The sequence below is a fragment of the Suricata suricatta genome, chromosome 9 (assembly GCF_006229205.1).
Source record: "Suricata suricatta isolate VVHF042 chromosome 9, meerkat_22Aug2017_6uvM2_HiC, whole genome shotgun sequence".
Lineage (NCBI taxonomy): Eukaryota > Metazoa > Chordata > Mammalia > Carnivora > Herpestidae > Suricata > Suricata suricatta.
Window position 1 is genome coordinate 93,053,101 of NC_043708.1, and position 26,057 is coordinate 93,079,157.

The 26,057-nt window shown below is 38.3% G+C and overlaps 1 protein-coding gene across 1 annotated transcript in view; it reads left to right on the top strand.

The window, feature by feature from the left end:
* UNC13C (unc-13 homolog C) overlaps window positions 1-26,057 on the top strand; it is a 593,765-nt gene that overhangs the window by 526,682 nt on the left and 41,026 nt on the right. The window contains exon 32 of the mRNA XM_029952367.1: window positions 10,729-10,876. Within this exon, the coding sequence (XP_029808227.1) occupies window positions 10,729-10,876 (148 nt within the window). The remainder of the gene's footprint in view (window positions 1-10,728; window positions 10,877-26,057) is intronic.

Genomic DNA, 26,057 nt, shown 5'->3' on the forward strand with positions numbered 1-26,057 from the left:
TTCTATGGCTCTATAGTCAGTTTGCCAAAGCTGGGATTCTAGTTATCTGGTCTGATTCTGAGATCTCACCCAACTGATTATCCTATCAAGCACTAATTCTCTTGCTGACTACAAAAGAATTCAGGAAACAAAGGAATCCTCCTTAAAAGAATTGTAGGCCTGACAGCTAGTGATGCAAGGTGGGCTTGGAGCCAAGCAGAGGGAACCCTGTAATGGTAGCAGAGACCTCATGAGAAAGATGTTCTGCGGAAGCACCAGATGCTAGCCAGCTAACTCATAAAGGCTGCCAAAGACATGAGTCTGGTTCTTCTTTAGCTCAGTTTATGCAAGTAAGCTAGAAATAAAAAATGAAGAATTAAGAATGCTATGGAGTTTGTAGACTATAGACTGAAATAGTGTTTCACACTATTCCAAATACCTTCCATGTATGTACATCTTCTTGTCTGATCCTTATAAACATCTGGCTATTAGCTATGTCAGGAGTGACCATTCACGTTTTATAGATTCAACAGCAGAGGCTGAGCAAGTTTAAGTCACCATCACAGGCCAGAGAGCTGCTAATTTCAGACAAATTGCAAGACAAATGGCAGAGCTGAGAAGGGGCTCCAGACTCTAAAATCACCGTCCTTGCTTCTACATCCCATTATTTCCCTGTTAACAGAGTGTTGGTAAAATGCCACAGGTAAAAATGGATAGTATTTCTTCAGAGATATTAGTTATTTCTAGATTAAAATGCCAGATTTCAATTATTTATGTTATTTTCTAGAGATGAGGTAACAAGTCTCTTAAAGTTTTGTGGTGCCTGGGTGGCTCAGTTGGTTAAGCGTCTGACTTCATCTCAGGTCATGATGTGTTTGTGACTTCAAGCCTCTTGTCAGGCTCTGTGCTGACAGCTCAGAGCCTGGAGCCTGCCTCTGATTCTGTGTCTCCTTCTCTCTCTCTCTCTGAAAGTAAATAATCATCATTATTTAAAAATTTTAAATACTAAAATTTTAATTGGACTATTTTGTCATACCAGTCACAGGTTTCAGTTATGAGTCAAAAGGAGGGAATACGGCACAAGTACCAGAAATTACAATGATCTGCTGCAGCCAGCATGAGTGGGATTTGAGACCTTTCATTCATTTACCAGCCAACATGCAACCAGATCAAAAGTATTTGAAACTAAAAGTACAATAGTGACAGCTATGAGGCAGACAGACAGAAATTTAGGCCAGTGGGGAAACCCTGGTTTGAAGAGGTCCTAGTTCAGCTTTTGAGTCTCAGACCCGTATGTCAGGAAGACTCAGGACTGCTATGAGATTCCCTGAAATGTGAATTTCTTTCAAAGAAAAACAGACCTTTTTCTCAACAACAGGTACTCTTGACCTGAGCACAAATCCCAAGAACTTAAGGAAATTCTCATCTGGAATAAACCTCAGGTTATTTTCAGATAGTTGAAAAACCCAGAACAAAAAGCTGGCTGGTTTTCTTTTTGCCCAGCCTTCCAAATTGCCCTGGAATGACTTATTCTTTGCACCCAAACATGATTCTCTACAACGCGTATTGCAGATGTCTGATGTCATGTAGGAATAATAGAGAGATTTCCCTAAAAACAATAACCATATGAATTACAGCCTTCTAGAAATCAAACTTTTTGGTATAAAGGAGAGAATTTGGATTAAATATGAATATCTATTCAAATATAGCTTTGAAATTTACTCATATTTAATACTAGCTAACACGATTTCAGAACATTTGGATTTCAGACAAATTGCAAGACAAATGATGTTCTATTTCTGAGGCTGTTATCCTGACTGAGGTCCTACATTATCCATTATTCATGAGGCAATTTGGTGGCTGCTTCTCAGTATCTTTTTTAATCATTATATAGTTTTTGCATTATTTAAAATTCAGCTGCTCATGAGAAGAACAAAGTAACTTACCTAGTTTGAAATACTGCAGTGCAATTTAAAAACTATTACTTGAAAGTGTACTTGTATGTAGAAAATACGGTAAGCAAGGAGGAGGTGGCTAAAGAGAGGAAAGATCTTGTTCTAGACTCATGAACACCAACCTCTACAATGGATAAAATAAGAGGTGTAGACAAAGTGCTGGGGAGTTCTAAGAGGGTAATATATTCTCTCTGAGTGTCTAGGGGGAAGCTCTGGGGTTGAGGGGCTGAAATAGGGAAAAACAAGGAAGAAAGTAATTGTAGGCTTAGAGAAAAGCTTGAATGGAATGTGAGAAGAGGCAGGTCAGTCTGAAAACTTCAAATAGTCCAGTGCAGAGGAACAGATCATGACTGGCTGAGGATTGTAGAGAAAAAAGTAAAGGACCATTGGATGGGAGCCAAAATGCTAGCACTTAACACCAAGGTAAACGGGAAAGAGTAGCATGTTCTGATCTGATGTATAAAAGAGGACTCCAGTTGTGGTAGAAAATAATTTCTAAAATATCTATCAAGCAATTCCTTAAAAAAAGAAATAAACCTTAGTTGCTAAAGGCAGATTATATCTGAGTTTGCAGAATAAATTGTCTGCATGGATTTTCCAAAAATATGTGATGATGGCAAATTGTTATCAAAATAGGATATGAAACCAGAAAGAAAATTCTTCCTGCCAACTTGTAAAGAAACAGTAGCATGTTTTCATCAGCCAGTAAAGATAGATTGTAAAAATCTTCAAATTATATGACAGATTTAAAGAATTAGAGGAATTTAGAATTTTTACTGGGCTTATAAAAGGAATGGCTTGTTAAAAATGCAGACGATATTTATCCTGATTTTTTTCCACAAAAATCACAACTAGGTCTAAAGTGCTCTAAGTTTTGCAGCTTTATGAAGAATATTATAAATGGAACAAAAATCTCTCTGGTTTTTCTTTAAGATAAAAAAATGACACATACAGCTCCTTTCAGATGGACCAGTAGTGTTCCTCCCCACCCACCCTTCTCTTATGAATCCCATATGTTACTGTATTAGGGTAGAAGTCTTTGCAAATATCAGAATATGGATGTGAATACAAATGTAAATAAAATATTTGGAACCACCTGAGGAATTATATCACTGACAGCGATCAGAGTATCAGGACAGTAAGTAACTAAGAAAGAAAGAAAAACAACAATGGTAAATCACTGTCCACTCCAATGGGGATAATAATAGGGCTGAAGAAATTATTGTCAGCAAATTAAATGAGTTATCACATGGAAAACAATCAAAACAGTTCCTGTTGTTTATAAATGTGACTATCAAATCACCTGAAAACTAGTGTATTTTGGATGAGCCTCTTTCTACTGTTTAACTCAACATCATACATATTCTACTACGATTGTTTTTCTTTTTTCCCTCCTTCTTTAGTAAGCCTTTCATTCTGACTCTGCTCCAAGCAACAGTCCAAGTCCTTATGGTTCTGCCCTCTAGCTTTTGCCTTTTGGGTTTCTGTGCTCAGCAGCTCTAAGGGCACAAACCCATAGGACTCTTGAGTGTTCCCTGAGACTTCCCTCTGGGAAGCAGTGCTGTTTGCTGTTTCCTTTTCAAGCACATTAAAAATTAACTTTTGATTATCAAAATGTATCATTAAGTAATGATACATGTAACTTATAAGAAAATAGTATAAGATGTGAAAAAGGTGATACAGATGCCAATTGAGGGGTACAGACAGAAAGTGGTAAGGATTGAGAAGAGGGAACAACCAGCGTGTGCTCAAGGGATCAGGAAAAGCTGGAAAAGGATCACGAAGGACAGATGCGAGTCCACCGGCTGGACAGGAAAGACGGGAGTTTTTCCTGGAGAAAGACTCATGACTGAAACATAATTAGGGGAAAGGCACAAGACCAGAGGACTAGCCATCAGTGAATAACCTATTCTATGGGACTGGTCTAGATATAGCTGGAGGTTTGGATAGTGAAGCCATGTAAAACGAGATTTCAGGAAATGTTTGGGTTGAAAGAACAGAGATCCTTTTGCACCTTTGGTACATTGGTTATTTCATAACTATATGGCATACTAAATGTGGCATTTTAGCAATGGAAGTTCTTACAGAAATGTGCAAAATGCATGGAAGAGTTGACGGTTTAGTCACAGAGATCAGTTACAGCTATTTAATGCATAAGATGATGAGGATTATCAATTGAGTAGTGGCCTTAGGAAGAGAAGTGAAAGATGGGTATGAATGATGCCAGAAGGGGGTACTCACTGAAACTTGGCAACTGAAATTGAGGCAAGGGTGAGGTGACACAGACAGTTTTCAGCCCAGAGGATGACAAAACATGGTTCCACTGGGGACAAAAAAAAAAAAAAAAAAAGGCAAATCAGGCAGGAGGGCTGTTTTCCTACTGCCACATTGAAGTTAAATATGGTAGCAGGAGCATAGACATAAATATCTAGTAAATGGTGGCAAGAGGGGCTGGTGCTTAGGAAATTCTGCCAATTAAGCATGTCTTCTTTAAGTAGAAAGAACTCCACAGTTCACAAAGCTCTTTCTCAATCTTGGAGATTGAGAAATTCATCTCATCCCTACAATACCACAGTCAGGCAGGATGGATGTTTTTATTCCCATTCAATAAATGAACTGATACTCTCTGAGGTTACATAATCTATGCAAAGAGTACACTGCAGAGAGGAAAAATAATGACTTTACATTTTCTCACACATTTTTAAGTAAAAAGAAGAGAGGTAAAGAGGTAGAAAACATTCTAAAATCTCAGCATTAGAAACAGAATCCAACATCTCCTTTCCTGCTCATATAGAGAGACGTCATCTACAATGTTATTGGCCTACAGTCAAATCTTTATACCAAACTAATAACTATTTGCCTAGTTCTTTTAAGCATTAGTGCATTGGTCCTTCTGTCCTTAATTCTACTTCCTTTTCTCCATATGATAGCCTGTCATACATTGAAGGAAACTATCATGTCTCCCCAATTTACCTGCAGTCATTTATTGAATGACATGCCTTCTGGACCTTACAAAATTCTGACAATCTACCTTTGGATGCCCTCTACTTTTCCATATGTCTTATAAATGATGAAGCCGAGAAATAAATTCATCATGACCTCAATATTTCAAATATGTTCTAATAAGCAGAGAATACTGTTGTTCTATCACAGCCTTTGTCTTGATCGGTCTATCTTTATTGATGCATGATCAGAATTCAGATCTTTGATACCTGCCCCATCTCTTGCTAAATCATGTTAAACCTGAGACAAAATAAAGCTTTTTTGTGGCTTTTAAACTTTTACTGATTAAAGCTAGGTCACCCCATTCTGTAGTTTGCAGTAAACTTTTTATCATAAATATAGCTCTTTTCCTTTAAAAAAATTCTTTTTCATCTCATCCTGTCAATGTTGACCCATGATTCCAGGCTGCCAAGACCTTTCTGAAACTACATCCTGTCATTTGAAGCAATAATGTCAAGTTTTGGCTCAACTGTACATTTTAAAAACATGCTTTCTGCTTTTGTCCAAGTCCATGGTGAAACTATCAGCCAGGACAGGGCCAAGGGTAGAGAGAATCACATCCAGCTGATATCCTTATTCTAGACAGTTGTGAATAGCCATCTTGTCCTCAATGGATTAAAAACCCCTTTCTTGAATGAGGAGAAAATAGCCTGTTCCAACTTACAATGCCAGCTATTTCCTGTGAATTTCATTCTAAGTAAACACCTGAAAGATTAAACTGGAGGTTCTTTGTTTATACCACTGGTTGCAGAGGAACAATATGAAACGGAGTCCCAATTTTTTCTTTGTTTAGAGACAGTGGAGAAAAATCCTTTTTCTACATGCTTAAGGGAAACATCTAGCAGGCTTTCAAACCCCATACACACAAATTCTCTTATAGCATCTAATTCACCCCCCTCCAAAATGCTTACTATAATGAAGGGAGGTCAACTAAGCTGCATTGAGCTGTGGATAATGGGGTTTAATAGCTAAGACATTCACTCCCACATGTCAACCTCATTTTTATATCCAAGCCTCAGCAAAACACAAACTCTACTGTTCCTGCTTCTTCAGGAGCTCTTGCAGAGTCCAAACTGAATGTGAAATCTGCAAATGCCAAGATGTATGCAATAATTACAGCCCCCTTTCTTATTATCTATGTCAGTGAGATAAACATGTTCTCAGGAGCAGTTACCTGGGTTCTGAGCACTCTGTGAAAGGCTTCTATAAAGTAGTAGTTTCATTGAGTCTGCATTTGCATAACCATAGAAATCATTTCCTCTGCTCTCTGAGTTAGGAGTCTGTGGCATGTATTATTCATCTGTACTCACTGAATGGAAACAACTTTTTTCCCCGAAAATTGCTACCTTCTTTCCAGGGTTTGTCCTGCACTATCTCATACTACACAATGCACTCAGAAGACAAAAGCATCATTTCTGCCCATACACGTCTTGTACTGTTTCCTTACAATCCTACTAGAGCCTTTAGAAGAATGATTGATAATACCCTATTGCTACAAAGGAGGAAGTCCAGTCAGTTCAGTATCCTAACCAAAAACTCTAGGGACCTTTAGGCTTTATGCAGGAACAGACTCATTCCTTGTTTATGTTTTTGCTTCATGGTTAGTTCCCCATGTCCCGGAGGCCTAGAAAATAATGTCTGCATGGTAAAAACATATCTTCCTATACAATTATGAGGGGGTCAAGAACAAGTACACAGTAGAGGAGCCTGAGTGGTTCCGTTGGTTAAGTGTCCAACTCTTTTTTTTTTTTAATGTTTTTTATTTTTTTATTTTTGATACAGAGAGAGACAGAGCATGAGAGGGGGAGGGGCAGAGAGAGAAGGAGACACAGAATCTGAAGCAGGCTCCAGGCTCTGAGCTGGCTGTCAGCACAGAGCCTGACGCGGGGCTCGAACCCACAAACGTGAGATCTGACCTGAGCCGAAGCCGGAGGCTTTAACCGACTGAGCCACCCAGGCGCCCCAAGTGTCCAACTCTTGATACCAACTCAGGTCATGATCTAATAGTTGGTGAGTTTGAGCCCCACATGAGCTCTGTGCTGACATTGCAGAGTTTGCTTGGGATTCTCTATCTCCCTCTCTCTCTGCCCCTCCCCAACTTACATGTGTGCACTCCCTTCCTCTCAAAAGTAAACATTTAAAAAGAAAAAGAACAAATACACAATCGATGCTTTCAGGGCCTAACTCTAGTTCTCTTCTCCTATGAAGCCTTTCTAGACCCTTGGAAATATCTGCCTTCTATGAAGTCTAGTCATCTTATCCTCTCCTAGGGTTCCCTAAATCCTATCCCATGGAATACTTTAGTCTTCATGAGTGTTAATAGATGACCTCTTTGATAGGTGTCCTAAAGACAACTAAGTTTAAGAAGCAGGTATGTTAATGAAAGGTTAAGCAGCTTTCTTTACCACAGTGGGTCTCAGAGCCTTTCACACATTGATGAACATTGTGAATCTTTAAGGGCACAATGTCATCTCAACTTCTCCAGGCTCTCTGCTGCCTAGAGACACTTTGTGGCTTGTAGGTAGCACAAGTGTAGAGATGAGAACAGATTAACAGTAGAACCAGTGTATTTTAAGTGATACCCAGGAACTATATTTGAGAACTATTTCATTTCCCCCTAAGTAGTCCTGGGACTGCCACAGTTTCCCTTGGTCATCTAAATAGGATTGTCCTCTTTCTCTCCTTCACTGTACTGAATGATCTAGTGGCTGCTGAATGTACAAATGGCAGTGCTAAAAAAACTAACACCCAAGATGTAATCTCTTTGGAACCCCTTATGGACACCTTTCCCAACAGAAATGATTGCTACTCCCGTTATCTATATTTTCAAATTATTTTTCTTACATCTGCAACACTATTGGAGTCATTCATTACAGTTTGTTTACATTTCCTAGTAAATTAAAATCCCTTTAAGAACAACTTGTTCACCTCTACTGCTTTATATCCTTGGCATGCATCACAAGGTCTAGTTTACAAGTTTAATAAGTATTTGTTAAGAGACAGAATAGGCAAGAAGGAAGACACCACCACTGATACTGTCAGTCTGAGCTCATAGATCTCTCCTCACCAATCGTCACTGTGGAAACCGTGGTGTGACCACATTGCTACTTACATACACCATTAAAGAACAGTTTTTAAAGCGGAGGATTGTGGGGCTCAGTCAGTTAAGCATCAGAGTCTTGGTTTCAGCTCAGGTCATGAGCTAACGGTTTTGTGAATTTGAGTCCCACGTCTAGCTCTGTGCTGTCAGCATGGAGCCTGCTTGAGATTCTCTCTCTCCCTCTCTCTGTGCCCCTTCCCCTTTGCACTGCCTCTTTCTCTCAAAATAATAAGCCTAAAAACAGAATTGTGGTATTAATGCACAATAAATAAATCTTGTCAAAAATGTTATTTAACTGATCATTAATGAGGGAACCAATAATATCTTACAACTAGCTTATAGGAGAATTTCAGGAAAAGCAGTAAGGAAAGTTGGAATCAATTTACAAATAGAGACAAAAAGGGTCAAGTCACAGAACAATAATTGCATCCCACCGGAAATAATTTGCATTCCTATGGACAAGAGTCATTTACGTGTTTATCCTTTTCTTTTTTTTTTTTTTTATAAATTACAGAGTTTTAAATAGCTCAAAGACAATGAAAAGCATAGATAACCCAGATGGGCACACTAGGTAGAACACCCACTCATCTTTTTGTCCATTTCAAAATCTTTCACAGGTTTTCCGGACAACTCTCAATAGTTGCAAGAGGTGGCAAAACATCATTTCAGGTGCTACTTCTTGCTTTCTTATATTTTATCATAATGTCCTGGCACTTGTGCTCAGGTTTGATACGATGAGGCTTGTCTGAAAATTTTGAGAAGCAGAATGTGTCCCCACACGTTTCCAGAGAGCTTGCCTACTTTTTATTCCATTTATCTCACTACTCCTTACAGTGAGGGTGAGTTATTTCATCTGATGGTTCCTTGCTTCATTATACAAACAGAACTCCAGAGAGCGCCCCTCTACTCGTCTAGGGACACAGTCAAATCCAAGCCGAACCTTCCTTCTCAACACATCCCTTTAATATTCTCCGCCCTAAATATCGTAGCATGTTTCCTGAAATAAGGAACTATCACAATTTTTGATCTACCAAGGCTCCTAAAACAATTCTGGCTTCATAATCCTCAATAAATACTTTCCACATGGGAAAGTATTTTAACATTTTTAAAAATTTAATTTTTGAGAGAGCACAAGCTAGGGAGAGGCAGAGAGATGGGGGGACAGAAGATCTAAAGTGGGTTCTGTGCTGACAGCAGTAAGCCCGATGTGCAGCTTGAACTCACAAACTAGGACATCATGACCTGAGCCAAAGTCGGACGCTCAACCAACTGAGCCACCCAGGCGCCCCATTTTAACATTTTTATTCTAAGATTAAGAGTTAGGATGATTTTAAGTATTATATCTCATCCTCTCTTAAAAGGAAAAGGCTTTGTCACTTTTCTGTGCCTCCTTTACACGAACATAGGTGGCTTGTGGCATAGTTTGGCTTTTTACAATGCACCCAGCTAGAATCAGTAAATGCAGTTTTAAGTGGTTATAAGTTTTTCTCCCTGGGGAGGGACAGTGTCTTCAGTGGAAGCAATCTTTCTTTAAATTTTATTCCCATTGCCTACTTTCTCCGGCTTATGCCCAGAATCATCTCTACATTGCACTCTTTGAAAGTGCACTCACTCAGCTGCCTACAAATGCCTAGAATATTTTTCTGCATCTCCCCTCAAATAAGGGAGAAAACTAAGATAATTATGCTTTTTTCAATTCAGTGAATTGTTTTACCTGAGAAGTTTGTAAGGAGCGGGTTAAAGGGAGGACACATACCTACGAGGAGAGTGTATCAGAATCATTCATAGAGCTTTCTCAAAATATATCATTCTGTAAGAATCATAGATCAAAGCAAGTCAGGTTGCAGTCAGTGTATAGTTTAGTACCGTTGGTATAAGGAGAGAGGAAGAACCGTTTATCTAACCTTAACAGTCCACTGTAAATGTGTTATCACCTGTAAGTGGGTAGGAAAAATATCCTTAGTTCTATCACATACTTGTATATACTGCCTTCCAAAATGATTTCTGCACATACTTGCAATGTGAAAAATGCTAGCGTCCCTCAATGACTATTTTATTATTCAAGAGCATATATCTTTGAGTATCTTAGTTATAGATATTGTAATGGTTTGAGTTTATTGGATGCTTTATTACATTTATCAAACACAAGACTATTCTGCATCCTCAGGTCAGTCTGTATTTGCACCATTGTGTGTCTAGAGTAAAGGGAAATAGAGGAGTGGACACCTGGTCTAGAATAACAATCTAGTATCTGGAAAATATGTGACTAGGTACTGCCCTCTTTATGAAATTTTGATAACCTTGGATTTTGTGTGTGTGTGTGTCCTGGAAACCAGCCAATAGCCAAGTTAACAACTATTTCCTCAACCTGTCATTCTAGAAGCCTTTTAATCATTGCATCTTCATGATCCCATATGCTTACCTGAAGTTTTGAATGACAGAGAAAATCTCAAGCTTCAAGGATCTGGGGTCTGGGATATAAAGCCATTGTTCAGAGATACTGAGGGAATCTGAATTACAGGGTTAATCCTCAGCAATGGGAAAGTGGTTGGACCATCCCTTTGTTGATATTTTACATTAATCATACAGTATTATTCCATTTGAGCATCACTATTGCAGCAAAAAATCCTTTTTTCAGTTCTTCCAAGTACTTCTGCTTATGTTATATATATGTTTTTTTTTTCTTTTTAGCAATACTTTCATGCAGGAGGAAATGGCCTGAAAAAGAACTTCTTGGAGAAAAGCCCAGATCTTCAGTCTCTGAGATATGCTCTCAGTCTTTATACACAGACGACTGATGCCTTGATAAAGAAATTCATAGACACTCAGACCTCACAGAGTAAGTAACACATTGGATATGAGAATAATGTAAGCTGAACACAACTAAAATTCACATTAGAATTATTATATATTATTATTAATAGTATTAGTAGTTTACTACTATAAATTAAACCATCAGTAAGAATTGAGGATTACATTTAATAGAAATTTATCAACATGTTTTAACCTTCATGATTCATAATTTAATAATTTCAATAATACTAGGATGTACTTAATATTAAATCTGTATGGAGTGGTTGACTCTTGTGGGTGATTCGACTTCATACAGTTTAGTAAAACTTAGTTTTGGATATCCATGCTAGTCTCTTCAATTCAAAGATAGGTGTAGTGTTTGCTGCTGTTGGTAATTTCCAAATTATAATGACAACTCCCCAAGTTTTGACTTTAAATGTAAAATCACATGTTCTGGGGTTTCAAGAAGGGAAATGTCACTTTAACTGTATATGAGGAAATTCTAACTTTTACTTTGAAATGGACCAAGAGGCGAGCATTTTATTGGAAACTCAAGTCTGTTTCATGTGGTCAACTTCCCCCCTCATAAGCTTTTAGGATATTACGGGTGAGCAGCCTTTCTTTCAAGTTGCTTTGTGATTTATTTTATCTTGTACTTATATGCATTAAAGGTCAGCCATTTCTGAGAGATGATTGAAAATGACAGTATGAGTCACAAAAAGCCAAATGCAGCCTCAAACTCTAAAACATAATAAATTCCACCACAGAAATAATATGAGGACACTGTCTTCATTCATAAGGACCTCTGAAAAGAAAGCATACCAATTTTTTTTGTTTCTGTGATGAAAATGCTCTGTATTTCTATGTGTTTCTTGATGCGTATTTGAACTTTTCTAACGACCTCAAAGGTGGGTGCTTTGCCAAGGTACGTGTTAGGTCCTTCCCTTGTCTTTAACACTTTGTGGTTTCTAATAGTGTTCAATTTTATGCTACAAATACTCCTTTTAATGTTCTATTGCTAACCAAGGTTACATCTTGGGATAATCTGAGAAAGGAAAAAAGCTCATGAAAGGTTGTCAAGAGATACAGAAAAATTCAAAACATTATTCCCTTGAATCCATCATCCCTCAAGATTTTCTGAACTGTATAAATATAAATGTATTTCTCATGCATCATATAGTGCTGCAGTTTTGCTCCAGAAAATTTGAGTTTATGAAACCTTTTGTAAGCCCATAGCCCAACTTTCAGCATAGATGTTGCAACACACAGAATTATCTATGTATATCAATTTTGGTGTGACCATAAACTGGAAACGACTTTGGTATTATTTACTGAGGTTGAAGACTGGCCTTCCCTATGACCTAGCAATTCAACTCTTAGGCACAAATCCAAAAGATACGTGTGTGCATGTGCACCAAAGACACATAGAAGAAAATTCACAGGAAAAAAAATATCCATGAAAAGTTGAACAGTAAAATAAACTGTGGCACATTCATACACTGAAAATCTGTATAACCATAACACACAGCATGGCTGAATAAGGACAAACAAAATGTTCAATAAAAGCAACCAGGTACTAAGGAATATATACTGTATGATTAAATTTATAAGAATTTCAAAAACTATACTGTGGTGTTCAGGAATACACGGTAAAACGACAACACATAGCAAGGAAAGGAATTCTGTGGAGTAAAGAGTGCAGCTCCCTCGGGGGAGTAGGGACTGAGGACATCTGGGGGGCTGGCAGCTTGCTCTTCCTGGGCCTGGTGGTGCTTAGCTGGCTGTTCTGATACCTGACTGACAACATACTTTGTTTTGCCTGTGCTTGAAAGTTGTTTACAGAAATTGGGGTGCCTGGGTGACTCAATCAGTTAACCATCTGACTTGGGCTGAGGTCATGATCTTGCAGTTCATGAGTTCGAGCCCCATATCAGCCTTTGTGTTGACAGAGCCTGGAGCCTGCTCTGGATTCAGTCTCCTTCTACCTCTACCCCTCCCCCACTCACACTCTGTAAGATAAATGAACATTAAAAATTTTTTAATTGTTTCCATAAATAGAAAGGTTAAAAAATTATGTCAAAATCAAAACAATTGTTTCTTTTCTTTTCTTTTTTTATTTTGAAAGAGAGAAAATGAGCATGAACAGGAGAGGGAGGGGCATAGAGACAATCCCAAGTAGTCTCTGTCCTATCAGCACAGAGCTAGACATGAGGCTCAAACTCAAGAACTGTGAGATCACGACTTGAGCCAAAATTCAGAGCTGGACAGTTAGCCGACTGAGCCACCCAGGCACCCCTAAAATTGTTTATTTTAATTCAGTTGTTTTTCATAAATAGGCTATAAGTGTCAAAAAACAAACTGTAAGGGTGTCTGGGTGGCTCAGTTGGTTAAGCATCCAACTTCAGATCAGGTCATGATCTCCTGGTTTCTGAGTTTGAGCCCTGTATCAGGCTCTGTGCTGAGAGCTCAGAGCCAGGAGCCTGCTTCTGATTCTGTCCTCCTCTCTCTGCTCCTCACCAGCTCATGCTCTCTCTCAAAAATAAATACACATTAAAGAAATACTGTATCTTTCTTGCTCATTTCTTTCCCTCATGTTTTATTTCTTTTCTTTGCTCCTTTCTCTCCTATTTTCACCTTGATTTCTTTGTTTTGGAATAAATTTAGATATCATCTCTCTCTAGTAGTAAAAAAAGGAAAAAAAAAGAAATACCTGCTAGGGATTGAGTCCCCTTAGGAATTTGTGAACCACAGAATTCAAGTGAGAATTATCTATTGGAAAAACCTTCTTCTTTCTATTCCAAATAAAGGAAATAAACCAGTCCAAGATTGATATAGAAATATTAAGTCCTCAAGTAAAACTGACAGTTCATTTTATAAGAATAACATGTTTATTATTCTAGCCATGAACTGCAGTAATAAAACACTATCTTATTCTGCATTCCCTTTATGAATATTTACTGAGTATCACCTCTGAATGATGTTTCACATATTGAGGCACATACTCAGAACGGAACATGATGCTACCCTGGTCGCTCTCCTAAGGCGGTTTCCCACGAGGGGTAATTTTGTTTCCCTAAGGACATTTGGCAATATCTGCAGAGTTTTGGTTGTAGCAGCTGAGAGTGGTGGTCATGTTACTGGTATCTGGAGAATGGAGATGAGGAAAGTTGTTAAATATTTATGGCGCACAGATTTCTCTGTCTCCAAATCACAGTAATGCTGACATTGGGACACTCTGCTCTTATTAGACTGAAAACTGACAACCACTGTTGCATAGGTCATGTCAGAAGAAGGAAAAAATAATTTTAAGTTTGTTTATTTTGAGAGAGAGCAAGAGTGTAAGCAGGGAAGGGACAGAGAGGGAGAGAGACTGTCAGCCCAGAATCCGATGTAGGGCCCAACCGCACAAGCCTGTGAGATCCTGATCTGTGCTGAAATCCAGAGTCAAATGCTTAACTGACGGAGCCACCCCAGTGCCCCAGAAGAGGGAACATTTTGACTTAAGAAGACAGGAAAAGTAGAAACTCCAGTGGGTAAACTGACTCATGGGGTGGTAGAAAGAAGAAGGTATTCCGGATATACAAACTGTCCAGGAAAGTATATACGTGAGCTCTTTAAAATCTCACTATGTCGAGAATACCCACAGTTTATTTTTTTAGGAATAAATTTTTATTTTGCTTTTAAAACAAAATTCACATCACCACCTATTGTGATCAATAGTTCGAGTTGAAGGTGTCTTAGATTTCTCTGCACCACGAAATATACAGAAATACTGTAGGATTTGTGTAACAATATTAAAATTATTTTAACATTTGTAATAATTATCACCTATTTTTCCTTACAGCTGATCCAATGGCTTAGATTTGGTAGTTAGCTTTAAAAATTATACTTTTGTTGTTGTTTTTCAGGGATGTATTATATTTTTAGAAGCTGGTACAAAATTCTTTTCCTGCATTTTGATTACAATATTCATTAAAAACTTTTCTAACTGCTATTTCAATAGATCAAGGGCTTTTTGAATATTTCATGGATAGCAGACAGTGAAAAATATATGAAAGTTTAACATATTAAGTAGAATTTTTTTTCAGAGGATAACACAATTTGGAATGAGGCACAGAATGATTAATTGCTGAGCTACTCTGTGTCATATTGTTTCCTTATCTGAGCTTTTTTAATGAATAATTTTATTTTTTTTATTTTTTAATAGTTTATTGTCAAATTGGTTTCCATGTAACACCCAGTGCTCTTCCCCACAAGTGCCCCCCTCCATTACCACCAACTCCCATCCCTCTCCCCCTTCAACCCTCAGTTCCTTTTCAGTATTCAAGAGTCTCTCAGGTTTTATAAGATCTTGGGAAACCTGAATCTCAAAAGCTTTACAGACAAAGGGATATTTATGTCTAAGTTACAACTGACTCATAAAGAAATACATATATAATCAAATATATGTATATATATATATTTAATGAGTATGTGAATTAAAATGATGAGATACAATGTTTTATTCTATGATCTGTCCTCTTACTAACTTTGAGCAATATCTTTGAGTCATTACTTATTTAAAAAGTCAGATCCTTTTGGTCATTTTAATAACCTGTTTCCCACTAAAGTAGAGAATAATGTATTTTAATTTGAAATGGAAATCAGAGCACTACTGATTCATATTTGGAATCTGTGAATATACCTTATACATTATGTATAGAGCATTAATTATCTCTAATTAGGTTCTTCACGCTATAGAAGTTATGTCCGTCCATAGACAAGAAACCCTTCTGAAATGGCTTACTGTAGAAAGGATCTCTTCTTAAAAATTTTAAATGTTTATTTTTGAGAGAAAGAGAGAGAGCTATGAGCAGGGGAGAGGCAGAGAGAGATGGAAACACAGAATCCCAAGCAAGATCCAGGCTCTGAGCTGTCAGCACAGAGCCCGATGCGGGGCTCAAACTCACAAACCCTGAGATCATGACCTGAACCAAAATCGGACATCTAACCAACAGAGCCACCGAGGTGCCCCAAGGATCTCTTCTTATCAGAAACATAGGAGAACTTATGTTAATAATATTTACTTGACAAAAGAACTGACACCAAAATAAAGAAATAACTTACTGGATGTCATTAATGGGTGAAAATACCGAGGAATATTTTCAGCTTACATGGGGAAGTAATATCAAAATCCACTTGTTACCTTCAGTTTAATACTGATTGGAAAGCACAGTCAGAAGTGGTTTCTCATTCCAGCTGATCAGCCTTTGAGAGGTAACCAGAGATCCAGAGGCAACATTAGGATGCTGTATCTGTGCAGGGGGAAAGTGGAGAATTTGTGATACTTAGCTCTTCAAATGTTAGAATTGGTCGGGTAACATTTAAAGCTGGATGAGTCAAAAAGTTGTACACAAATAATTTTAATAGGAGTGGTGATGTGATATGTTTAGAGTTGACTCCTTTCCCAAAGTAGAAATGGCAGGTGTCAGACAAGGTTCTGTAATGCTGAGCAATATTCTGTAGCAAGTAAGTTGCCTCCCACTGTGCAGTTCCTCGCAGTAATCCTGCGAGCCCAGTAACATTATCCGTACCTCTCAGATTAAGAAATGGAGTCACATGGGGCACTTGGTGGCTCAGTTGGTTAAGCATCTGACTCTTGGTTTCGGTGCAGATCATGATCTCAATTCAAGCCCCCTACCCTTTTGGGCTCTGCACTGCCAGTGCAGAGCCTATGTGGAATTCTCTCTCTCCTTCTCTCTCTGTCCTACCCCCCCTTGTACTGTCTCTCTCAAAATAAAGAAAAAGAAGAAGAAATAGAGTCACAAATAGATTAAGAACTTTGCAAAGTCATTTAGGTAAATGGCAGAGACCATGCCTGTGCCACTATCTATCTCATACTAACGTTTTAAAGTTTATTTATTTTGGGGAGAGAAAAAGAGTGCAAGCAGGGGGCGAGGGACAGACAGAAGAGGGGACAGAGGATCTGAAGTGAGCTCTGTGATGACAACAGTGAGCCTGATATGAGGCTCGAACTCAGAAACCATGAGATATAAGTTGGACCTGAGCCAAAGTTGGATGTTCAACTGTCTGAGCCAGCCAGGTGCCCCATCTCATACTTATTTGAATCAGAAAAGAATTTAGAATGTATTCTCATTTCCTACAGCCCATGCTTTCTTCTCTTGAGTTTGAATAACTGGGATTACTTCAGGTTCCTTACTTTTCATTTTTGTATGACTAAATCTCCCTTCTCTTCAGGAAATAATCTTTTAATTTTTTTTCATGTCAGCAACAAACTGTATCCCCAAACTTCTAACTTCTTCCTCCACTTTCACCTCACTCTGGTTGCAGTTACTGGGCATGCTCAGTATCCAGGATACCTTTTAAATATTAATTGGGAATGAAGCAACTGGGTAGCTCAGTCAGTTAAGCATCTGACTTTGGCTGAGGTCATGATCTCTCTATTCAGAATTTGAGCCCCGCACCAGGCTCTGTGTTGACAGCTTAGAGCCTGGGGCCTGTTTCAGATTCTGTCTCCCTCTTTCTGCCCCTCCCCCACTTGCAGATGCACCCCCCCATCTCTCAAAAATAAACATTTAAAAAATTAACTATTGAGAGTAATTACACTGTATAAATTCAAGTCTAATATAAAGAATGCATACTGCTTTCAGAAAGCCTTTTATAGCCCGATTTCATTCCTCTAGAACCTCTTGTGCCTGTGTATAAGATACTGCTGCTCTGGATTATCCGCCCCATTCTACCCTTCACCATCCTTGTCCCTCACCAGCAGAATATGCCATTCTACAACTTCCTAGCACATTGAGTCCTATAATAATTGCTGGTTTATATTTCTCTCCTATCCCAAGGTAAGACGTAGGAGGACAGAGAGAGACTTTGCTTACTCATCTTTGAAATCTATGTACTAGATACAAAGTAGATGATCAGTGAATTTTAGAACAAATGAATGGTAGAAAATTAAATGCAGGAAATTAAAAATTATGCAATATGACCATAGTCCTTATATTTCAGTTTATACACTTACAAACCCTTCGACAAACCTTTATTCAAAGTATGTTTACAGCCTAATGCTAGACACTACAGAGCACCCCAAGTGTGTGTGTGTGTGTGTGTGTGTGTCTTCCCTTTGGAAAAAGCTTACAATTTGATGGCTGGCACTATTCAGTAGTTATCATACAAGGTAAAAGATACTGAATGCCATGGAGAGATGGCATTTGGAGAAATACAAAGAGATGTATAAAGTTAGATGGAAAGAATAGGATTACTAATTTTTTTAATGCCCATAAATCATGTTTTATTTAATCTATTACATAAAACTCAAAAGCATTGAGGAAAAAATTAAAATACATCACTGTTTTCAGTTTAGGCCACTAGGTGATTCATATATGCTTTCACTTGACTCATTTTTAGGAGATTTACCATGTGTCAGCCTCTGTGCTAGATGCTAGATAAACTACAGTGAACGGCTGGGCTAAATGTCTTCCATTTGCCCCTCCTAATGGACCCTTTTCTTCCCAGGATGCTGGGCTATATGGATTCCAGCTATGGACTCTCTTCCTCCTTATTTCCTATTGGGTCAGCCATAGGAGGGCTCCTCTGAAGCTCCATGGAAGGAAAGACTAGATCAGTTATTCGTTCTCCAGGCTCTCTCTGGGCTTGGTCCATTCACACTGACTGTCCTTCCACAGTACCCTTCCCTAGAGAACTTTCTCCTCTGGATCCCAGTAGCTACTTCTGCCCCTCATATTTTATAGACTACGGGTGTTAACAGATCCCCTACCACTCTGTTTTTCCTTAAATCCCCATTTAAACCTTCACAGACACTTGATTAACGCATCCCAAATTACTGCAATTTGAGTTTCTGTTTGCTATTGATACCCTGACTGATACAAAGGCAAATCTTCATGGCTTTGCTAGGTTTTTCTTTCATACTGACAATAATTTGGGTCATCAAAGATTAATACATTAAAGTAAGCAAGTTAGGCATCAGAATAATTCTCTTTGGAGTGAGGTAAAACATCCTATTTTGATGACTGAGCTCTCCAGAATTGGGGGAAAAAAGTATATTAGCTTTTTATTCACCAGAATATTTCCATTACACTCTGACTAGAGCATCAAAATCCCAGATCTTCATTTCTCCTAATGCAATTTATTTTGCTCAACATCTCAACTTCTCTGGAAAACTGCAGTCAAATTGAGACAACTGAGAGCCATTGATAAAATCATTTGCAAAATTAGAGAGTCCCCACAGCACAGAATAAGCAGGTATTTGTTGTATGTTGTGCGAGGGGGGAGTTATTATTCTTAGTGCACTATTCTAAGTATACATATTTGTAAGTAAGAACAGATACACTTTTACTATTATTTCATTTTTGAATGTAAATATTTGAAAGATTTTTCCTAACATTATTTATATAAAATCAATAACTATGTTCATGTGTGTAAGTGGTCCATCTTTTCATTTCTCAGTTGGGTGAAGACTATATCTCATTCTGAAGCCATGAAGAATATCAGTGGTGTTAGAACCTGGTTTTCTAATATTAAGTGTTCTCTGTTACTTGCTTCTCACTGGCTAATATTATTTAAAATAAATCTAGAAGTAATGTATATTTTTATAAAATCAAATGTTTGTTTTGCTATTGGAAACAAAACACTTGAGGGCACCTGCGTGGCTCAGTCTGTTAAGTGGCTGACTTCGGCTCAGGTCATGATCTCACAGTTTGTGAGTTCAAGACCCATCTCGGGCTCTGTGCTGAGAGCCTGCTTTAGATTCTGGGTCTCCATCTCACTCTCCTCCCTGCTCATGTTCTGTCTGTCTCCCTCTCTCAAAAATAAATCCATTAAAAATATTTTTAAAGAAACAAACACTTGACATTTGGCATTACATTCAAAGATCTAAATACGTACTCATACTTGGAGTTTACTACAGATTAGGCATCTTCAAATACGTTTCTCACTTGAGTCTCAGAACAACATTGCAAAGTCAGACAGAGGTCCTCAAATTATTGGTCTGATGTTCTACACTGCCTCTGGGTGTTCTTTTGAGACAGCTATTTCACCTAAAAGCAGTAGATGTCATGGAAGTGATTTGAGCAAGGGTGCAGTGTGAAAAAGTAGAATGTTTTTCTGACATCTCAGAAAAAGACTGAAGGGAGATAAAAGGACACAGGGAGATACTTTGGCAGCTGGGCTGGCAACAGTGATGGAGAGATGTGGGGTAGATTCAATCTGTAGTCTGGCAGGACATAAGACATGAACTAGTGAAATTAATCTTGGTAAAGTAATTAAGATTTAGGATAATAAATTTCTTTTAGAATATTCCAAAATTAAGCTACATTTACTTCTGTGTGGTGAAATTATGGTAGTTTTTTTCTACCTGCTTGTAATTTTCTGCTCTTTGAAATTATCTTATAATGTCCTAGTATTTTTTTGAATCATAAACAACCTATAACATCCAACACTCAAAATAAACAATCCAATTAAAAAGTAGGCAGAAGACATGAACAGATATTTCTCCAAAGGAGACATACAGACACATGAAAAGATGCTCAACATCATTCAGCATCAGGGAAATACAAATCAAAACTGCAATGAGATACCACGTCACACCTGTCAGAATGGCTAAACCCAACAACACAAGAAGCAACAGGTGTTGGTGAGGATGCAGAGAAAGGGGAGCCCCCTTGCACTGTTGGTAGGAATGCAAACTGCTGCAGCCACTCTGGAGAACAATATGGAGATTCCTCAAAGTTGAAAACAGAATTACCTTACTATCCAGCAATTTCAGTACAAGTTATTTACCCAAAGAATATAAAAATACTAATTCAAAGGGATATATGCACCCCAATATTTATAGCAGCATTATCTATGATAGCCAAATTATAGAAAGTCATGAGTCCACTGCCATAAAAAAGAATTAAATTTTTCCATTTGCAACAATACGGGTGGGGCTAGAGTATATTAAGCTAAGGGAAATAAGTCAGAGAAAGACAAATACCGTATGATTTTACTCATAAATGAAACTTAAGAAACAAAACAAGCAAAGGTAAAAAACAGGGAAGCAAACAAGAAACAGACTCTTAGCAGGGTGGCTCAGTCGGTTAAGCGTCCGACTTCGGCTCAGGTCATGATCTCCCAGTTCGGAGGCTCAAGCCCCATGTTAGGCTCTTATGCTGACAGCTCAGAGCCTGGAGCCTGTCTTCAGCTTCTGTGTCTCCCTCTCTCTCTGACCCTCCCCTGCTCATGCTGTCTCTTTCTCTCAAAAATAAATAAAACATTAAAATAAAATTTAAAAAGGAAAGAAACAGACTCTTAGAGAACAAACTTAGTTACCAGGGGGCAGGGCAGGGGAGTGGGAGGATGGGTAAAATAGATGTTGGGGATTACGGGGTGCACTTGTTGTGATGAGCAGTGGATATTGTAGGGAAGTGGTGAATCACCGTACTGTACATGTGAAATTAATATTAGATTGTATGTTAACTAAAATTTAAACAAAAACTGTTAAGAAATATAAACCCTTTGTTATGCAAAGTAAATTAGTTTTTAATTGAATTCCAAAGTATAATTAACCTGAAGTGGTATATTTTGAAGTCTTTCAGGGCCTTAGATTGAAATCTGTGGACTAGAATAAACAGCCCAATTAAAGTTCCTCTGAAGGATTCAAAAGATCTCGAAATTGCTCTGGGAGGTAGGAGAATCGTCTGGAATGGGAACTATACATACACATACACAGGCACTATACATATATATATATATATATACACACACACACACATATATATGTATGTATATATATATACATATATATGTATGTATATATACACACACACACATTATATATATATGTGTGTGTGTGTGTGTGTGTGTGTGTGTATGTATGTAATTGAATAATTTTAAATCTTATTTAATTAGGGAAAAGACCACAGTAATTATGTAAAGCATTGATTAAAATTAAGCAAATGCTAAGTCAGTGATGAAACAGGTATTTTCCAAATCCTATAATAATTTCTTACTGTGGGTAACTATGATATTTTTCATGTTTTTATTATTGTTATTTTTGTTTTAGTTCTGGTTGGAAAGTGAAACAGATTAGAATCAGTCGTTTGAAAATATAATGGAAATGCTGACAAACTGAGATGTCAGAAAAACATTCTATGAATCACTGAGTCAAGAAAGCAAAATCCAATACAATGTCTCTGTACCTGCTGAGCAATACCATCTGGTTTTTTTTCACTGAGAAGAGGTTTTGTGGCCAATGAGGTCAGTGGCATTAATTGAAAAACCACACACTATTGCCTCACAACCTCCATATGCCCTTTTTAACGAACTTCGTGAAAAGATGGTAGGTTTTCTCCTTCAGTTACCCCTTGGCACTAGAAATTAGGCCTTGTTATTAAGTGTTTGCTTTATCTTAGAAAGAGAAATATGAACTATGTCATGTGGCGTGGAAATAGTGCCTCTAAATCTCTAAAGGTTGGAAGTCAAGCTTGTATAAACCTCTGGTATAACAGGCTTTCATTTAGGAGAAGAAGGGACAAGGAACTGATATTTTGGTTAAGATAAGGGAACAGGTAACCATGCAGTCACAGCCCAAACTTCTCCTCTGCCTCTGCCTGGCCCTGTGACCTTGGCCCTGTGACCTTACCCTCTGTAAGCTTCAGTTTTCCCATCTATAAAGTGGCTAGCATAGAATCCCTAAGTCCACTGGGTTACTGGGAGGTTCACAAGTAGGAATACATGTGAGACGGTACATAGCAACCTCTCAATGTGAATTCTTATTGCATCATCATTATTATTAGATGTACTTTCTAGAAAGTACCTCTTTCTTCTACAAACATAAAGACTCTCCTCCAATGCAGCTAATCAAGGAAACCAACAATCACATACCAAGAGGCTCTCAGTGTTGGAGAAACCTATGACACTGACCCCTGAAGGAATCGCACCTGCAGTTTTTATGAACCTTCTTCTCCCTATATACTATGGTTGTCAAATAACAGGTTTCACTCTTGCTGTCGCAAAGCACAATGCTGGGTGTGAGTCATGGGAAAAATTATCTGCTCCAAGGAGCTTACATTGAAGCTATAACAACTATGTAAAGGGGAAAATAATCATACAAGGTAGTTTATGCTGAGTATCAGGTGGATCTAAAGAGGGGGACATAACTGTGGGCAGGAGAGCTGAGGATTCAGAGAATAAGCATGGCTCATGGTGGTCTTTGAAAGATGTGTGGGGTTTGAGTTAGGGAAGAAGAGGAAAGCAGGTCCGCAAGGCACAGAAGCCAAGTTGACACAGAGACCCATCAGGAGGACTGGAGAAGTGTTTCTCCAACTGTAGTCCCTGGAGCAGCAGCATCAGGATCCTCTCGTGTCAGTAAGCTCAGGCCACTAGAACCAAATACCGTAAACTGCATGGCATAAATAACAGAAATGTATTCTCTTACAGTCTGGAGGTGGGAGGTACTGATTGATTCAGTTTCTGGTGAAATCCCTCTTCCTAGTTTACAGGTGCTGCCATCTCATGAAGCCCTCACATAGTAGAGAGGGAACTTTGGTGGCTGTTTTATAGGGACCTATAGTATTGGGTCATGACCCAACTCTTATGACCTCATTTGACCTTGATTACTTCCTCAGAGGCCTCATCTCCAAAGAGTCATATTGGAAGTTAGGGTTTCAATAAATGAATATTTGAAGGGGGGAGCATAAGCAGTTTATCCATTAATACTTGAAAACTTATTAGTAATGCAAAATCTTGGGCCTTACCCCAAGACCTACTGAGTTAAAGGGTAGGGTCCAAAAATCTGTTTTAACCAGCCCTCCAGCTGACTTTAAAAGCTGCTAGAGGGGTGCCTGGGTGGCTCAGTCAGTTAAGCGTCCAGCTTCGGCTCATGTCATGATCTCACAGTTCATGGGTTTGAGCCCCGTGTTGGACTCTGTGCTAAGAGCTAGCTCAGAGCCTGGAGCCTGCTTCGGATTCTGTGTCTCCCTCTCTCTCTGACCCTCCCCTGCTCGCACTGTCTCTGTCTCTCAAAAATAAATAAACACACACACAAATTTAAAAGCTACCAGAGTATGGGGTACCTGCGTGGCTCAGTTGTTTGAGCATTTGACTTCAGCTCAGGTCATTATCTCAGAGTTCATGGATTTGAGCCCCATGTCGGGCTTTGTGCTGATAGAGCAGAGCCTGCTTCAGATTCTCTGTCTCTCTCTCCCTGTCCCTCCAGTGCTGTGCTCAGATTCAAAAAATAAATAAACATTTAAAAAAAAAAAAAAAAGAACCACCAGAGGAAAGAGTATGTAGGAAGGAAGGAATGAAGGAGAGATGAAAGAAGTACTTAGAGAGCTGTGAATGTTAGGCCCAGGCATGTGGAGATTGATGTGTAGTCAGTGGGAGGTAGGAGAGATCCAACAGGTTAATTTAGAACACTCATGCTATGCTATCTGCTTTTGCATAGAGGGAAAGGGAGGGGAAGGAATGAAGAAAGGAAAGAAAAAAAGGAAATCTTTAGAGAAACCATTTTGTACTTTAAATATTTACAATCTAAATATAGCAACAGCAGAAAGAGATGAAGCATGAATATGAGAAATATCATGAAGGAAGAATCTATAGGTCATTACAAGACAAAGCAAGCAAAGGACAAAGAGTGGTAAACTTAGGTAATGTAGTTCTGTGCCCCCCACCACTGACCAAAATGTGGAAGTATAGGTAGAGAGCTGTTTTGAATCATATGACAAATTCCATTGTAATTATTCCTGTAAGAATTAACAATAGGACATAAGGTGACTTTATTCACTGGGAAGATGGAAGATACGGTGAAGAGAGCAGTCAGTTCTGAAAGTACATTCAGGAGGTAATTATTGAATCCATGGGAGTAGGTGCAAGCTCTTAGAAAAGGCACACAGCAAGGGGAAATGAGCAAAGTCATGGAGCAAGCCACCATTCAAAAGAAAGGAATGGCCTGCAAATACAGGCTAAATATCAGAGCAAGGTAAATATCAATACCATTTAAAAAATTTTTTTAATTGTTTAATGTTTTTTATTTATTTTGGAGAAACAGAGAGAGAGAGCGCGTGAGGAGGGAAGGGTCAGAGAGAGAGGGAGACACAGAATCTGAAGACAGGCTCCAGGCTCTGAGCTAGCTGTCAGCACTAAGCCTGAGCGGGGCTCTAACCCACTAACCGTGAGATCATGACCTGAGCTGAAGCTGGACACTTAACTGACTGAGCTACCCAGGCACCCCAATATCAATACCATTAAAACACTTTTACTATTAGCCTCTCAGAGGTCTCTAATGGAGTCTGAGCATTTTAGAGGTAATATGTTTATAACTCATTGTGAGTCCTCTGAATAAATCAACATGCTTGTGAATTGGGCCAACTAGGAAAAATGTGAATTATGACTGTCAGTGCTATTAGCCTGACCTATTGTTAAACAGGACAATGACCATTGGCACCGCCTGAAAGATCTAAAGATGTAAGAAATGTGTCCCCTCATGAAAGACCTTCACTCTGAGAACTGTAAGACACTGGTGAAAGCAATTGAAGAACATAAATGGAAAAGTATGTCATGTTCATGGAGTGGAAGAATTAATTGTTAAAATGCCAATACTACCAAAAGCCATCTTAAGATTCAATGCAGTCTCTATCGAGATATCAGTAGCATTTTTTACACAAGTAAAAAAAACACTCCTAAAATTTATATGGAACCACAAAAGACTTTGAATGACCAAATAAATCCTGATCAAAAGCAAAACAGAAGGCATCACACTCCCTGATTTCAACGTTATAATGTAAACCCATAGTAATCAAAACAGTATGGTACTGGCATGAAAACAGACATATAGACAAGTGGAATAGAATCTAGAGCCCAGAAATGAATCCAAGCATATACAGTCAGCTAATATTTGATAAGAAAGCCAAAAAATACTCATTGGAGAAAAGGTGGTCTCTTTAATAAATGATGCTAGGATAATTGGATATTCACATGTAAAAAAGATGAAAGTGAAGCCCTTTCTTACACAACTCAAAAATTACCTCAAAATGTATTAGAGACTAAAATGTAAAACCTGAAACCATGAAATGCCAAAAAGAAACATCATACCTAAACCACAAGTAACAAAATAAGAAATAAGTGGGACTATATCAAACTAAAAAGCTCCTGAACAACCAAAGAAACCATCAAAAAAATGAAAATACAACCTACAGAATGGGAAAAAAGTATTTGCAAACCATATA